Below are 16,159 nucleotides of genomic sequence, written 5' to 3'. Positions count from 1 at the left end.
AAACTTAATTACTATTTATAAGCGCAGTAATAATTCGTATATTAAACACGGAAAATTAGTGAAAATTATTTGATATTTCATTAGTAAATGGCGAAAAATTATCAGAAATACTTAAAAATTTTATATCCAAACTTATCTGATAAGCATTATACTTTTCATTTTTACTTGCTCACAACACTTTGGGAATTTATGAAAACCTAAATCGGGATTTGGCAAATTGGAACACGACAACCATTATAACATTAACTATTTTATACATTTATGTATGGTATACTGTATACAACATTGTAAACAACAATTCCGTTAAATATTCTATATCTATGCGAGCTAACATATATGGTTCTATTTTCTATTCCTTTCTATTCCTATGTAGAGTCATTCACAGCATTAAAATCCCTATAATTTTAACATATAAATACTTACTATGAAAATGAATGGTCCAATAAACTTGGCAAGATCATTTCGAAAAGTGAAATGGTAAAATAATTAGGTAATTCAAAAGAATAATTCAAAAAAACAAACTCAACTCAAATTTCAATTTCAATTAAAATATTTCCAAAAATTAGTCCCAAAAAATGATAGCTCTCAAAAAATCCCAAAAAATGAAGTATCGTTTCTGATGTCCTTGACCAGAACTTTGATATTGATTTAAGAAGGAAGGTTATAAGTTTAAAGTGTTTATCTGTGCGTCTGTGTGTTCCTCAGTGGCATCGTATCCTCTAAACGTTCGAATCGACTTGATTGAGAACATTTTATATTTAAGGTTTCCAAAAATTGATTTACAAGAATTAAATCGCATTTGCCGGAGGTTTTTAAAATTTTGTAAACACTTGTAAATCTATTATTTACTAATACTAATACTTACTATTCCAGTAGCATGGAAATAATTCCTTTCATTTTTCTCGATTAAATATTTTTCTACTCATACTAATGAAATATCATCTATACTTTCGAAGTTTAAAAAAATAGCATATTAAAAATCATTTTTATACAATTATGTATCATAGACATTGTGCTTAACAAAAAAAAAAAAACGGAATTTGTAAAATTAATCTAAAATGCCTTCTATTAAAAATAATTAAGTTTTTATTTTATAAATTTTATTTATTTTATAGAAACATAGAAAGCGCAAAGTTCATATTAAGAATAAAATAGGCTTGCAAAATATATATTTATTCATTTTTAAAATTAGTAAATGCATTAATTTTTGTATTTAATCGTGTATCGAATATCGATAAAATTAAAGGTTGCATAAAAAACGTGTTATAATCATATCCAATGAATGCGGATCTATTGTAATCGGGTATTTGATGCATTTTTAGTTCTAGATATGCTCTAAACTTCATGTATTTCGTAACGGGATATACTTTAAAAAGGTATGCCATTTTTACACATTTGAAGTGTCGGAAAATTATACACCTTTTTAATATAGCGTGTAATATTTTTCTACATATAAACAAATAAAAAATTTACTACAAATATAAAAGTAAAAAATATAGTAATAATACAATCGGCAGGTAGTTTTAGATAGAAAAAAATCATTGATACTTTGGGATGTAGTCCGGGGATGGTTAATTAACATTTTCTCAAGTTTTGGGCCCTGTGCGAAGAAAGGAAGGGGGAGATTTATGCAAAATTTTCAATCTTCCTCTGGTATTTCCACAATTACTTTTTTCCCTTGATTATTCAAACTTTTTTTGGCTATTCAAACATGTTTGTGTATCAATTTGGTACCGCGATGTGGCGATTCAAAAAAAAGGTCATTTTTCAAAATTCCCTTAAAAAAATGCCAAAAATGCAGAATTAACTGTAGATAAGTTGAAAAAATATTAAAAATTCATAATTGAAAAATAAAAATAATGTATGAAAATAGAAAAAAATTCAACCACATGTACCATTTGAAAAATAAAAGTTTTTTATCATTTAAATCGATCGTGAGCAAAATGCTCATAACGCGAGAACTGACGGTTTAATGGAAGATTCCTGAACAGTATACCAAAGTTTCGTCAGCATTCGACCATTTTCAAACCTGTCGACTGAACTATAAACCGAATTACTTAAAATGTGTAAAATTAACACACTTATTTTTAGATTATATCCAATAGGATTTCATTAAAAACATAGTTTATTGAATCTTACTAACACGTTTATATAAAAAGTGATTAATATGTTTTTTTTTTCGAAATTAGAAATTCGATATTTTTATCAATAATATATCGTCAGAAACTATTTCCAAGATATTTGATACACAGTTGAATATAATGAAGTACTTTGTAATATACATATTAAATATCTGATTGTAAAGAAAATTTAATTTTAAATACTTTAAAAAAATCGTTAATATGATTGTATTTAACCGATTTCGGTGTTGGAGAATTTTTTTAATTTGTCATACATAATTACTTAGCGATTGATTTAAGTATTTGAAATTAAATATATTTTGTAAATACATACATTTAATTAAATAAAAATTTAAAGTATGTTTGTAATGTATATTTATACAAATGTATCGCAGTAAAAAAGTGCCCTTTAACTAATTAACTAGGAAAGAACTTTAATTTAATAAAACTTGTTTCACATTGTACATAACGATTTAAAATAAATCCTAGAACTTTTATTAAACTCCTAAACAATTGGAACAAGTATATAATTTATTTATAAAAATTAATATTCCAAAAATTAATTTTGTACTATTGCATATTTTGTACTAAAATAGAGAAGTTGCATGTTTTTTAATTTTTTTTTTTTTCGAAAATTTACTAAAAATTACTAAGAACTTTTAATAGATTTTTTATGTAGTTTTACAGTTGAAAATGGTTCTTCTAAACTATAAATTCAAACGGAAGTGACGTCAACACATCGTTTGACAACGCCATCGCACGGAGTTATCATAAAATAATATGCAGAATACTAAATGGTTTGTCTAATTAAACGTAACTTTCCATAGAAACAAACTGAAAAATGTAAATGTTCACAGCCTCCACGGTTGTAAATACGTCACTACCGTTTCTTTTAATTAAAAAATATAACTCTTTTTTATTAATAATTAATAACAAAATGGAATTATTAATTAAAAAAAAAAAAAAAAATTACTTAAATATACTTTAGATGAATTATTATTTCATTTATATATGAATTTTTGGCAAAACAAATTAATGCAAGTTCTCTATTCTAATAATATACGGAGTGTAATTGCTACATTGATAGGGATAAAAAAAAAAGAAAGTGTGGTCATGGCACCAATTTAATTGATTACCTATTAATTTCTTGTAGTTTTTAATATCCTCTGTCAACGTAGATAAATTATGTCATTACACTATGTATAATATGATGAAGAAAAATCAAAATTTAGTGCAAAAATTTACTTTTAAGCATTTAAAAAATAATTTACATAACTCAAATAAAATATTATGTGAATTCTCAAATATGATTATATTGAAAGACATTAAATATTCAATGCTCAATTTTCAATTAAATTAAATTACTTACAAATAGAAGAACAGTGAAATTGTTTAGAAATTTCCTTAGTCTTTTATTTTATGAAAAGTTTTACAAATAAAAAAAATATTATTTCATGCATCATCTTTCTAGGAAAATCATAAAGATTTATCGTATCTACACGGAGAATTATTAACTTTATTAATGACAATACCAATATTGACCAAGAATACTTAAAAGAGCACCAGATAGTCGCGTCAATCTATACATAAAAGAGGCAAACTTTGGAAGTCCCCGAGAACAGCTCCGATAGTAAATAAATTGTATTTTTTTTAATACATAACGAAAGATTGAAACTATTAAATACAGGGGATCCGTGACTCGATGAATATAGCTTAAGATCTTATTTTTTGGAGGGTTTTATGTCGAAAGTGCCTAATACTTTTTCCAAAACTAATGCAAAAGTTTCTCTATAGCAAGAAGTTTCCAATGAAGATTCTTAACATGGTCGTAAACTAATTTAGTCAGCAATGTCTTTACTTTAGTGGTTAAATTCGATATTGTCCATAAATCCTTAACTATTAGGTTTTGTACAAAAGTATAAAAGGTACTTTCGACTTAAAATTGTCCAAAGAATACGCTCTTAAGCTATGCCCATCTAGTCACGGAATACCTGTATATTAAAATTACAAATAATAAATTCAATATCTTTTCAGAGGAAGTTCAATTTTCATAATTATTTTGAGATTCCAAGATTTCGTCTGCTTCAATGAGTAGTGGTTAGGAATTGAAACTTTTACTGTTGAACATACAACAATAAATTTTTCTCCGTGTAAAAGATATTAAAATCGATATGATTATCATCATTTTCATTAATTGAATGAAAATCTTTTTTTTTTAATTTATTTTGAGTCATTTTACATTTTAAAAGTAATTGAAGCCTACATTAAAATAAGCAAACTTAATACGCCGGACCTAAATCATATACAATGAATTTTCCAAATTTTTTATACAAACTGATCTGATACAAATATTAATTTTCCTAATTTTTTAATGTAAGTTTCCATAAAGGCAAAGATGACATTTAGTAAATATTTAGAAGGCATATAAATACCACTATTTATGCCATATTATGGTTATGGTAGGTATCTTATGGATTTTGGTCTTGTATGTATCTATATGAGAACTAGAAGTGGAAAATGGTGTAGCTCTTACTATCAAATTTTGACTTCCATAACTGTCTATATGCAATGATGCCGCATACAAGATAATTCGTAATTCGGCAGCGACAGGAGTTAGTGGAGTACACTAAAATTTACTAAACACAACTATGCCTTTATCTTGAAACTAAGGTATTTAACAAATATTATTTAAAAGTGCTTTTGATAGATATTCAATATTTTCTTGAAGAAATAACTCAACCAAATTTATTTTAAGTTAAGTTTTGTTACGGAATCAGATAAGTTTTGAATGGTGGCTTAATCTCATTTTAATCCGTAAATTGACGCTTGATCCAAAATTTGACTATAAGGCAAAGTCATTCTAAAAAATAGTTCTAATGGTCACAAGTCATGAAAATGACAGAATTTCATGTCATAGCTAAATTAAAGTTGGAAAAGGTACTTATTTGTATAGTATATACCTATGTGTGTATAGGCAAATACATATACAGATATGTATAACTACATGCATACGTGTGTTTTTTAATGTGAGGGTGTTGTTTTTTAATTCTTGTTTTTTTGAAGAATATGTTACGAAATTCAAAGAAGAATAATAGGAATTGCAAAGATCAATACGTATATGATTTTTGACAATTCAATTACGGTACAATAATTTTTTTTAAATATAAATGAGTACATTTTCCAATTTTAATTTAGCGATAACTAGTCGTGTCATTTTCATGACTAATCGCCATAGGAACTTTTATTCAGATGACTTAAACTATCATTCTCCAAAATTTGAAAAAGTTTGACCGAAATGCAGATTACATATAATTTGTGCGAGTATCTTTTTATATAATAACTTCGATAACATCCAATAAAATATGTCAACGTGTTTTTACAAACAAATGGTCTACCGAAAATGGTTTAACTGTTGTGAATACATCAAATACTTTAATAAAAACTTTTTGTTTTGTATAATTAATCTATCGTAGATATTTTACAATTAATGCCATCATGGAGTTATTTATTTAATATAATAGAGTCCAGATCCAACTAAGTGAACTATTAAAAGCACTAAAAAAATATTTGTATAATCTAAAATTTTGTCAATAATTCACATTTTGAAAAACAAATATATATACATTTACGTTATTTTATAATAATTATGAATTAAATTTTAATATTAATACACTAATTTATTGCCGTAGAAAAATACCATATGTATTTAGTTTTAAATTATAGTTCAATTAAAATTTAGGTACCAATCTGTAAGCGTTGGTTTGATATGATTACCTAAACCTATTTTAAATATCATCTAAAAAAACGTGTCAAACTTTGGCTGCCATAAATTACTTTTAAAGCATAATTAGACTATGCCTTTTTGTGTACAGTTTTACATTTAGATCAATATTATGTAAGCAATGTTGTTTGTTTAGAACATTATTTGTTCATGTTTGCACTACTTTCTGTAATATTTTTGTGTGGTCATTATTAAACTTTGTTGGCTTATAAACTTCAAAACTAGTGGATGAGGAAATTATAGAAGCTAAACTTCTCTAGATCAAATTTTAAGCAACGAAAAGTGTCTGTTGGAACGTAACTGGCATACTAGTATACATAGATAAAATAATAGTAGCAATATCTTTGCTAGTATACCACTGCGACCAGACCAATACCAAGACTCTATCAGTATGAATTAGGATCAAGACCATGACTCAACTCTGTAAGACCAAGACTTAAAATGCTTTAAGAATATCTCACACGAACTCTCTTGTAACTATTATGAGAATACCAACCCGTGGTTTGCGTTATCTACGGAACTTTGAGAAATAGTTATAGCAGCTTTGAGAGAAATTTCATAATACTTTGAACAACATGGTTCAATTGATCTGCTCGTACTAAAGCATTACCATTACTTATCGATTATTTTAAGATAATCTCTAAATTCTTAAGCTTAATCAGAAAGAAGAGGTTTCCCTAAACTTACTTTGCTAATCTCTAAAATTTTAATATTTCAATCAGTACTCATCTATAATCTGAGAAGGATGAGCAGTGATTAATCATAATCAATCATGATCCAAGAGCGAAAAAGTGTAATAACCAAGTTGTAAATATAAAAGTAAATTATACTCGACGAGTATCTTGTACGTATACTCGTCAATTCTTGTTTACTACCTTCCACTTCCTTGACTCAAGGTTATGGTGGAAAATAATCCCTAGCCTATCATTGAAGGGAGTTCAATTACAGTGTGCTTGGGTCGCAGTAGTGAAAATCTTTTCGTGGCAAAATAGTGGAAGCGATGGGAAGCAGAAAGCAATGCTTCACTTTTTATTTCTTTCAAACAAAATTTCTGTGGGTGGGGGCGGTGTATAAGATAAAGCTCAGTTTTCGTTGATCCTACAGTAAATTGTAAGTGGCTTAAAACATTCAAAAAACCGTGAAATAAAACAATGGGCTATGGGCCAACAAAATTAATAAAACCGCTTGAGAACAAAGAAAAGAAAAAGGAAAAAATCAATGTTGTAAATACACGTCATTAGAAATAACACACATCCGTTATTCACGACACTCGCGAAAAGAAAAAGTATCGTATAATTATGCTTTTATACGTTCATTGTTACCACTACCAAAATGAAAAACTTTAAGAAAAACTATTTAAAAAAAAAAAAAAAAAGAAACATAATAATAATTTTTTTATAAAAACGGATATATAAAGCTATTTTGAAACAATATAAATATTTTAATACATCGTTTTTATAATACATTAGAAAAAATTTGATACTTACCATCATCCCGTTTTGTAAATACTTTAACAAAATTATCCCACCGAACACCGAAACTTATAAATGTATTATAATTTATAACAAAATATTTTTTGTTTTTAATACAATAAAAAAAAAATTCGTAAATAGAAAAAGCGCTACTGGAAGTCACATTTTAAAAATTATGTCGTAAGAATTCTCATCTTAGATCCATGTCTAGGGAATATAGAAGAATACAAAAAAATGCATGTTGCGGTCGAAAAACTGCGTGCTTTTAGCCGTAGGTGTAAGGAAAATTTGTGATTAATTGTTTTCAAATTGGTTTTATAGTTCAATATACTGACTTTAATCATTATACCAACTATTTTTTTTTTAAAGCGACAAATTTCCCGCAAAATAATAACAAAGTCGAAAAATTTTAGCTAAAATAGTTAAAAATTCCTGTTTTCCAGAATTGAATGTAAATTAATGATATGAAATGTTGGGTTTGAGCTCTAAAACATTATAAATCAAGAAAGACTTAAAAAGTATTTTGCCAGGATATGCGAAAGAAGTAAGTCATTATATCCAATGAGATTTATTTATATATAATCCTTGCAAAATTTTGCCAAGAAAATTGGTCACTTTCTTATTAAAAGAGGAGAGCCTCTACAAGGTTAAAAGAAATGTATGTTAACAGCTAGTATTGTTAAAAAGTGATCTGATTCCCCGAAAAACGTGATATGATATGAATACCCCAAAAACTGATATGAGTGATATGATTCCACGAAAAACTGTTTCACTTTTTCAGTGAAAAAAAGAAAACTTTTCACAAATTTCCTTGATTATTTAAGAGATTATAGAAAGCAAATTCCACATTCTTTATTATTAATCTACATTTATAAGATAGGAATTTTGTGCCTTTGATGGATTAGAAATGACTTGAGAAAAATTTCAGCTGTCTACATTGAATGATTCTCGAGTTACGATGCACTCAACCTAGATGTCTTCACTCCCTTCTCTTCTAAAAAAACAGTTTTCGACCAGCAACGTATACATTCTTTTATTTTTGTACAACCCCCAGACAAAAATCTAAAGCGGAATCTTATGATATAATTTTTCAAATGTGAACCACTTCTAGTGCCACCCACTAAAATTGTATGATACAACAAAAAAACATTTTTAAACGGTGATAGAATATAAACTATAATATTATTATTATAAATACTTACAACTAAATACTAAAATTAATAAATAAAAACACTTATTCAGAGGTCCAAAATTGTTAAATTTTAGAAGTTTGCTGCATATTTTACAAAAAAAATATGATTGTACTTTATTATATTATGACAAAAACCTGTAATGTATCAGTTATTCCAAAAATTATAGAGTTTTAACAGTTAAATAAATTTCATTGTTATTAAATGTTCACTTATTTCTCCTTACAGAAATGTACGTAATTTTCCTTTATTTATAGAATAAGGATAAGCTACTAGAAAATTAATCATGATAAGATAAATAAAATGATATAAATAATTTTATTATCTTTTACTCCCATTTGCACAAAATTAATAAAATGAATGCTAATCGGGGTCAGACTCGGAGGATATTTTGATTAAACTTCAAAATAATTTTTAAAAATTTGCTGTCGAAACTGTAGATTAAATTTCAATTCAGCGCCCTAAGCATTTGCTATATCAATTACTTCAATTAATATACGTCAAAACTCGATGGATGAGGTAATTTTGATCCAAAAAGTATAAAAACCAGATTAATTTAATGATTGGATGCAGAGTTTCTGAGCTATCGCAATATTTGGATCGATTTTAGTCCGTATCTCAAAAACCATCCGGCCAGTCATCAAATGCACCCAATTTTTGGGTCAAAATTAACTTATATACTGAGTTTTATCAAAATTGGAGATAAAAAAATTTTCTCGAGTTTTTGTAATTTTTTTAAGGGGTACCCCTTAGAAAAAATCGAGAAAAACTCAAAAAAATTTAATTTTTGAATTTGAAGAAACTTGGTGGATGAGGTCATTTTGATCCAAAAAGTATAAAAATCAGGTTAATTTAATGATTGGACCAATAGAAAGTTACAATGTCAGCGAGTATCATGGGCAAAACTTCATTTTCAAAAAAGTTAGATCCATAAAAATTAAAATCCATAAAGTTGTGAACAAAAGGGTGGATAAGTGAGGGCTATAAAGTGATAGTCTAAAGGAGAAATTGCCCAGCAAAGCGGGTGGGTATCTGCTAGTATTATTATAACGAGTATGCACAATTACTTCAGCTAAAATTTTTATTTATTTATTGCATAGTTGCATAGAGTTAAACTTTTCGGTAAAGATGCATTCTTAATCTTAATTAAGTAATAATATAAAAGCTCTCAGCTTCGAGAGTCAATGTACCTACGCACTCTTCAAATAATACAAAGTCTAAAAAATATTTCGACTTTGCAAGTTAATGGCTTTATAGAGGCCAAATGGAGTTATTTTGTACCAATTATAAGATAATTGTTTGACCAAAGCCAGCGTATATCGTTGTAAAGACCTTTAAGATCATCCTGTACATCGATACTTGAAAAAAACTGATTAAATTAAATAAATATTGATTTAAAATTGTTTATCTATAACAAAAAATCCCTTGTCACACCTATCAATGTGTAAAATATTTCAATTTAATTGAAATATCCATAAATCACTTTAAAATTCGAAAAAAATTAGAAATGTTGTATTTTAAGTGGATTGTTGTATTTTTTGAATTAATTGTTGTCATAAACAGCGAAGGAAACGTAAATGATTTTATTTCAATTATTTCGTATTTATTATTCTATAAGAAAATATGATTAAGGTTATACGACCACTATCGGCATAAATATCAAATATACTTATCTGTCTTTGCCTATATAAACTGAAAAAAATGCTCATGTACGAGTATCTATATAATGACTGAGCAAAGTGAATTATCCAGAATTCGAAAGATGTCCTTAGAACAAAGTGAAATAAATCAAAATATGAATTTGTTTTGTTTAATAAAATAATAATTTTTGATAATTTGTATTAGTAGATCAGAAAACTTTGATATTTACATTTAAATCTCTTTTAAATCTAGAGCATTTGTGATTTTTAATGAAAAATTTCGTTTCTACTGTTTGTTTAATAAATAGATTACAATTAATGCAGTGGTCGCACAACCTTAATTTCGTCAAGCTTTCGTTCAATTTGCCTTATTGTCTGCCTGCTCTCCTCCCAGCTATAAATGCAATTAAAATAATATAAATTTTGCAATTAAAATATCGACTAGCCCAAATTAAACTAGGGCTTTGAAATTTCGAGCTAATCTTTTTTTTTTTTATAATAATGCCTGATTATGTTTAAGATTATTGGGTAAGCTCATGAAGATTGAATGTATCGCATGTAAGATCAAGTCAGCCCCATATCCTACAGGTTGATGGATCACATTTTTTAAGATACTTAACCGAAATCTGAACTTTAAACTCAGCTTAATTAGGTACTACAAATTGAAAAATAGGGTCGATTCTTAATATTTTGCTTCGCGTTACAAAAAATTATCTGAAAAAGTTGCTAAGAATATTTTTTTGTGACAAATATTCGCATTTTTAAGTTTTTCCTTACTTTGGTCTACACTCAAAATTATTACAACTTTTATTAAAAAATAATGGAAATTGTTTCAGATATCAAAATCAAATCACACAAATAATTGGGCAGTACTTGTGGATTCATCCGCATTTTGGCATAATTATCGGCATTCATCAAATGTTTTAGCAATTTACCAAACAGTTAAACGATTGGGTATACCGGATAGTCAAATAATTTTAATGATAGCAGATGAAATGGCATGTAATCCACGAAATTCTCGTCCGGCTACGGTATATGCCAAAAAAAATCAGAATGTTTATGGGGATGATGTCGAAGTGGATTATCGTGGATATGATGTATGCTATTTTATCAGTTGAATACTTAATTAAGAATTATATTTATTATTTACTACCAATGTTTTACAGGTCACTGTAGAAAATTTTATACGCTTATTAACGGGCCGATTACCACCTGGAACACCTCGATCCAAACAATTATTGACTGATGAGGGTAGTAATATATTATTGTATGTGACAGGTCATGGGGGCAGTGGCTTTTTTAAATTTCGTCATTATGATGAAATGACTAACCAAGAGTTAGCTAATGCTTTGGAGCAAATGTGGCAGAAACGAAGGCAGGTATACATAATGGTGTTTAACACCATATTTTTCACGATTTTATTTAACATTGGTTGTGTTTGCTACATACAAATAGCGTTGAAGCCTAAACGAAAAAAGGTATTTTAAATTCGTTTCGATGTCATAAATTTAAGAATACAATTGGAATTTCAGATACAATGAAATATTTTTTATGATTGACACATGCCAAGCGGCAACAATGTATGAACGATTTTATTCGCCAAATATTTTATGCGCTTCAAGTAGTTTAGATGGCGAAGATTCACTTTCTGTAAGTTTTTACAAAAAAATCCAAAAACAGTTCAACAGTAACCGAACTTCTAAATTGTTTTCCCACAGCATCATGTGAACTCAGATATTGGAGTTTATGTTATGGATCGTTTTACATATCACGCATTTGATTTTTTGGAAAAAATTAATTTATCCAGTTCCAAGACTATGAGTGAATTGGTAAGTGTAGTAAATTTTTATGAAATATTCTGTCAATGTATGCAGGTCTCACCGATCAAGAAAATAAATCAATGGTTAAAATAGGTATAACCTGCTAAAATAGCAATATTTTATGGATTTCTCAGAGTTTCATCAAATTCCAAATCAAAATTTTTTTTTACGATTTTCTCGATTTTATCAAAGGGGTACCCCTTAAAAAATTTCAAAAAAATCGAAAAAAAAATTTTTTTTCCAATTTCGATAAAACTCAGTATATAAGGTAATGTTGACCCAAAAAGTACAAAAATCGAGTTCATTTGACGACTGGACGAATAGTTTTTGAGATACGGGCTAAAATCGATCCAAAAATTGCGATATCTCAGAAACTCTGCATTGTAACTTATAGGTTCAAAAATTACGAATTTTCATACAAACTATCATCCTCTTTTCACCACCAAAATTACAGAATTTCATATAAACTTTCACCCTTGAAGAATAAATTTTTTGAAAATAGTAATACAGAAAACTTTTGTAGTTTTATATAATGCGTTTGGTTTTAGTTCAAAGTGTGTCCGAAACATTTGTGCATTTCAACGGTGGGCACACGAACAGATCTATTTCAACGTGATCCAAACACTGTATTGGTAACCGATTTTTTTGGATCGAATAATCATTATGTGGAAATGTTAGATACTTCGTATTTAAATATTACATTTGAAACAAACATTCGAGAAAATAATTCGAAAAATGAAAAAACTGAAAACGATAACGTAAAATATAAATATGTCGAACAATTTCCAAGTTATGTATTTAATCCCTAAAATAAACTTTTTTTTTATAAATACAGTTGTGTTTTTTTTCATGTATTTAGTATTGAGGAACATAGCTTTCCATTCCAATAAATAACAGATCCTAATCCTTCCCTAGTTTTTATCACAGATTATAATTTATTACATAAATAGATAGGCAACTCTACTGTACATGAAATGTTGTCCAAAACGATTAACAAGACCTAAGCGCTAAAATAAACTCAGAACATACCATAAAAAAATCGGAAAATAATATAAACACACTTAAAACGACTAAATTACACTAATTAGTAAATGAACAGGGGCATAATGAAAACGGCCAAAATACTTTAATAATGCCACTATACAAATAATCCACAAAATATTAATAAAGACAATCAATTGAGAATACACACAAAGAAATTTAACGAATTTTGAAAGACGTATTGTTTATTTATTTAAAAATATATAAAATATTGTTTCCCCAACAACCATTGAAATGGATAAATTATAATCAAAAGTAATAGATGGCCCTACACGAATATAACGTGTAGAGCCACCTGGAGAAAGGCACCTTCAGAGAACGAAAATAGTAAAAATTTTACAGGGAGTTGCAGATCTGTTTTAAATAATAAACTATAATCTGTGTTTCCAATCCAATAAATAACAGATCCTAATCCTATCTTAGTTTTTATGTACTTTTACCTCAGTAACATAATGTTTTGAATAGAAGTTTCGATTTCTGTTTGTTATAATCGAAACAAATTTTTACATTTCTAAGAATTAAATAACTTCGAATTGAGAAAACATTTTTCAATTTCTGCTGAGAAATCTTCGAAAGTTCAAATAAAATAACCAACTGGAATACAATTTTTCGTCTTTGGAGCTATTGTATACAAATAGCATTTGGAGTTTTGTACACTTTTCATAAAATTTTCTCTCGAAAATTTAGTGTTTTTGTTCAATCGGTACAGCGACTTTTATAAAACGGCTCTTAAAACAAATTCGGGGAAAATTTGAATATAAAATAAATTAGTTTTTCATGCCTGTAATGAATAAATGATTCAAATAGGCTTAAAATTTAAAAAATTATCTTTAAATTTTGAAAACTAAAAGATGAGCTTCAAGTTCTAAATGCGCCGAGATTCATTATTGGCCAACGTAACAAATACATTAATCTGGTTTTTAGCCACATTTTTAAGTCAAAATTTAAGTAACTGTTCCTCTTTCTATCTTAGCCAACAAACCATATTTAATAGAAGCCGAACACGTTTTAGAGGCATCTATTTTTAATTAATTTAGCCCTTTTACTCGTCACGAAATACGACAATTTACCACATAGCGAATACATCTTAAAAAAAAAACAACACAATTGGTGGATTTCAAAATTTTATTACGAAATCATTTTTACACATTTAATTAATAATATAATAAAGTCAGATTAAATTATTTAGCGTGTGCTTGAGCTTTACGCATTTGTGTAAGGATGTTTGATAATTCTTCTCGCTTCCTCTTAGCACGGATGTGTGTGCCTAAACGTCTCTTAAGGAATTTAAGTGCTCTTTTGTCTTTTGACACTTTTAACAATTCCATAGCACGCTTTTCATATGGTGCATGTCCAACTACTTCACGGATTAAATCACGACAGAATTTTGTATGTTTGGTCTGGATCTATAAAATAAAATAACACCCAACTATTAGTCAAATCAAGTTTCTAGTAAATCAAAATTATTACGATTTTCGTGATGACGCGATCCGGCGACAGAATTTTATCAAAATAAAGAAAGAATGAAGAGATATTGGAAAACTTAAATCTAGCGGTAAATAATCGAATCTCAAAAATAACAAACACTTGTCAAATATTTAGATTTGTTCGAATGAGGAAAAAACTCAGCTAATACTAAGAACGGTTTAATTCGAAAAAAAAAACATTCGAATAATGCATCCACGAAAATCATAATTTTTTCAGAAGGGATCCTTCAATACTACACTACAAATCTTATAAAATATAAAACATAAACTTACCCCCTTCAACCTAGCAGGACGGATCTTTAAAGTTTTATCAACTTTATCACCTTTTGTCTTAGCCACACGAAGTTTGCTCGTTTTGTGTCCGCGGTTTAAACCAACGGCAAGTTCGTACCGTGGAGCCATGCTGAAAATTTCACAAAATATTAAAGTTGGGTTAATTCTAATGTTTCAGTTTTTAATTTATAATTACACCAAAATATATACACAATTGAAATTGTATTCCACTGAGTAATTATTGTAATTTAATTTTTATAAAAAAATATTAATTGATTACAAAGATAAGTTTAAATAACTTTTTTGCGTACCTTTTTTAAGTGTTGATAAATGCTGAAAGAAAAACTACCATTAAGAAATATTTTACGTTGGTACGCTGTGTGTATGATGTACACAATTTAAACACTACATATTGGTAACACTGAATTCAAAAATTAAAGCGGGATTATTTTATTTTATTAGATAATGATAATAAATTCCCTTTTTTGTAATTTCTTAATTAAAAACAAATTATTGCTTTCTTTTTACTGAATAATATCTAAAAAAATGCTTAATTTGAAACGAATAACTTATCCTGGTTTACGGTTTCCCAAATAATTCGACAAAGAGTCTCAGTTGTTTAAATCCATAAACTGTTCTATGAAAAATCAAAAGAGTAAATAATTTGAATACTTTGTGTATACATGCTTACAATTTAATCAACTTCAATTGTTATGACAAATTTATGGAGTTTCTGAAAAATGTTTCGATCGAAAGGTTTTTTTTTAAAACAAACGTTTTGTATTTTCGATAACATTAATCCTAAATCTTTAGATTTAAAAGATTGACTACTTTAAAAGCAATAGATCCAGTGAAAATGCGGTAAATTCTCATTTTCTTTTCGTTTCACAGCGAGTTTTTCTTTTTCAGCGTTTTATAATGAAAATTATTCCTTAAAAACCCCTATATTTTTTTGTAAAATGGTCAGAAAAAAGTTATAACTTCAACATATAACGACCAACAGTTTGTTCTCATTTTTGATCGTTTCTCGCTTATAACTTTGTGTTTTAGATTCCACGACCAAATGCTACTCAAAGTTCTAGAGAATTTTATTTGCAGGAAAATTGTTCTAATATTTTTGTGAGGCGTATAGTTTGTCAGATAAACCATTTGCCGACTTTCTCAAGATTGCGGCCGAGGGACAAGAGCTACAACTCCAGAAACTTGGATTGAATTTTACACCAACCCCACATCCCTTGATATCTAAAAATTAAAATTGCGTCTCTGACAAACGCAACCCCAAATGTAACTTTTTAATGGCCCTCTAACTGTATTAAAATTCTAACAAACTAAAGT

At 27.8% G+C, this 16,159-nt stretch overlaps 2 protein-coding genes across 3 annotated transcripts; one reads left to right on the top strand and one right to left on the bottom strand.

The window, feature by feature from the left end:
* The first annotated feature begins 10,066 nt into the window (after window positions 1-10,066).
* On the top strand, window positions 10,067-12,855 carry LOC123293299 (GPI-anchor transamidase-like). Its single transcript, XM_044874072.1, has 6 exons — window positions 10,067-10,136; window positions 11,040-11,300; window positions 11,370-11,578; window positions 11,736-11,853; window positions 11,922-12,032; window positions 12,572-12,855. Exons 1-6 carry the CDS (start codon window positions 10,071-10,073, stop codon window positions 12,830-12,832), a joined length of 1,026 nt encoding a protein of 341 aa, XP_044730007.1. The 5' UTR covers window positions 10,067-10,070; the 3' UTR covers window positions 12,833-12,855.
* Window positions 12,856-14,185: 1,330 nt separating this feature from the next.
* LOC123292223 (60S ribosomal protein L36) lies at window positions 14,186-15,265 on the bottom strand. Of its 2 annotated transcripts, none has more exons than XM_044872791.1 (3): window positions 15,021-15,044; window positions 14,825-14,954; window positions 14,186-14,470 (listed from the first exon to the last, which is right to left on the bottom strand). In XM_044872791.1, the coding sequence occupies exons 2-3, from the start codon at window positions 14,951-14,953 to the stop codon at window positions 14,246-14,248; spliced, it is 354 nt and encodes a 117-aa protein (XP_044728726.1). In that variant the 5' UTR covers window position 14,954; window positions 15,021-15,044; the 3' UTR covers window positions 14,186-14,245. The 2 variants fall into 2 exon arrangements, with proteins under 2 accessions (XP_044728726.1, XP_044728725.1); XM_044872790.1 differs by lacking the exon at window positions 15,021-15,044 and adding an exon at window positions 15,136-15,265 and having other exon boundaries at window positions 14,187-14,470.
* Between the last annotated feature and the right edge of the window lie 894 nt (window positions 15,266-16,159).

Source organism: Chrysoperla carnea, chromosome 2 (assembly GCF_905475395.1).
Source record: "Chrysoperla carnea chromosome 2, inChrCarn1.1, whole genome shotgun sequence".
In the NCBI taxonomy this organism is placed as follows: domain Eukaryota; kingdom Metazoa; phylum Arthropoda; class Insecta; order Neuroptera; family Chrysopidae; genus Chrysoperla; species Chrysoperla carnea.
Note: the sequence above shows the minus strand (reverse complement) of the source record. Positions and strands in the feature narration are given on the sequence as shown.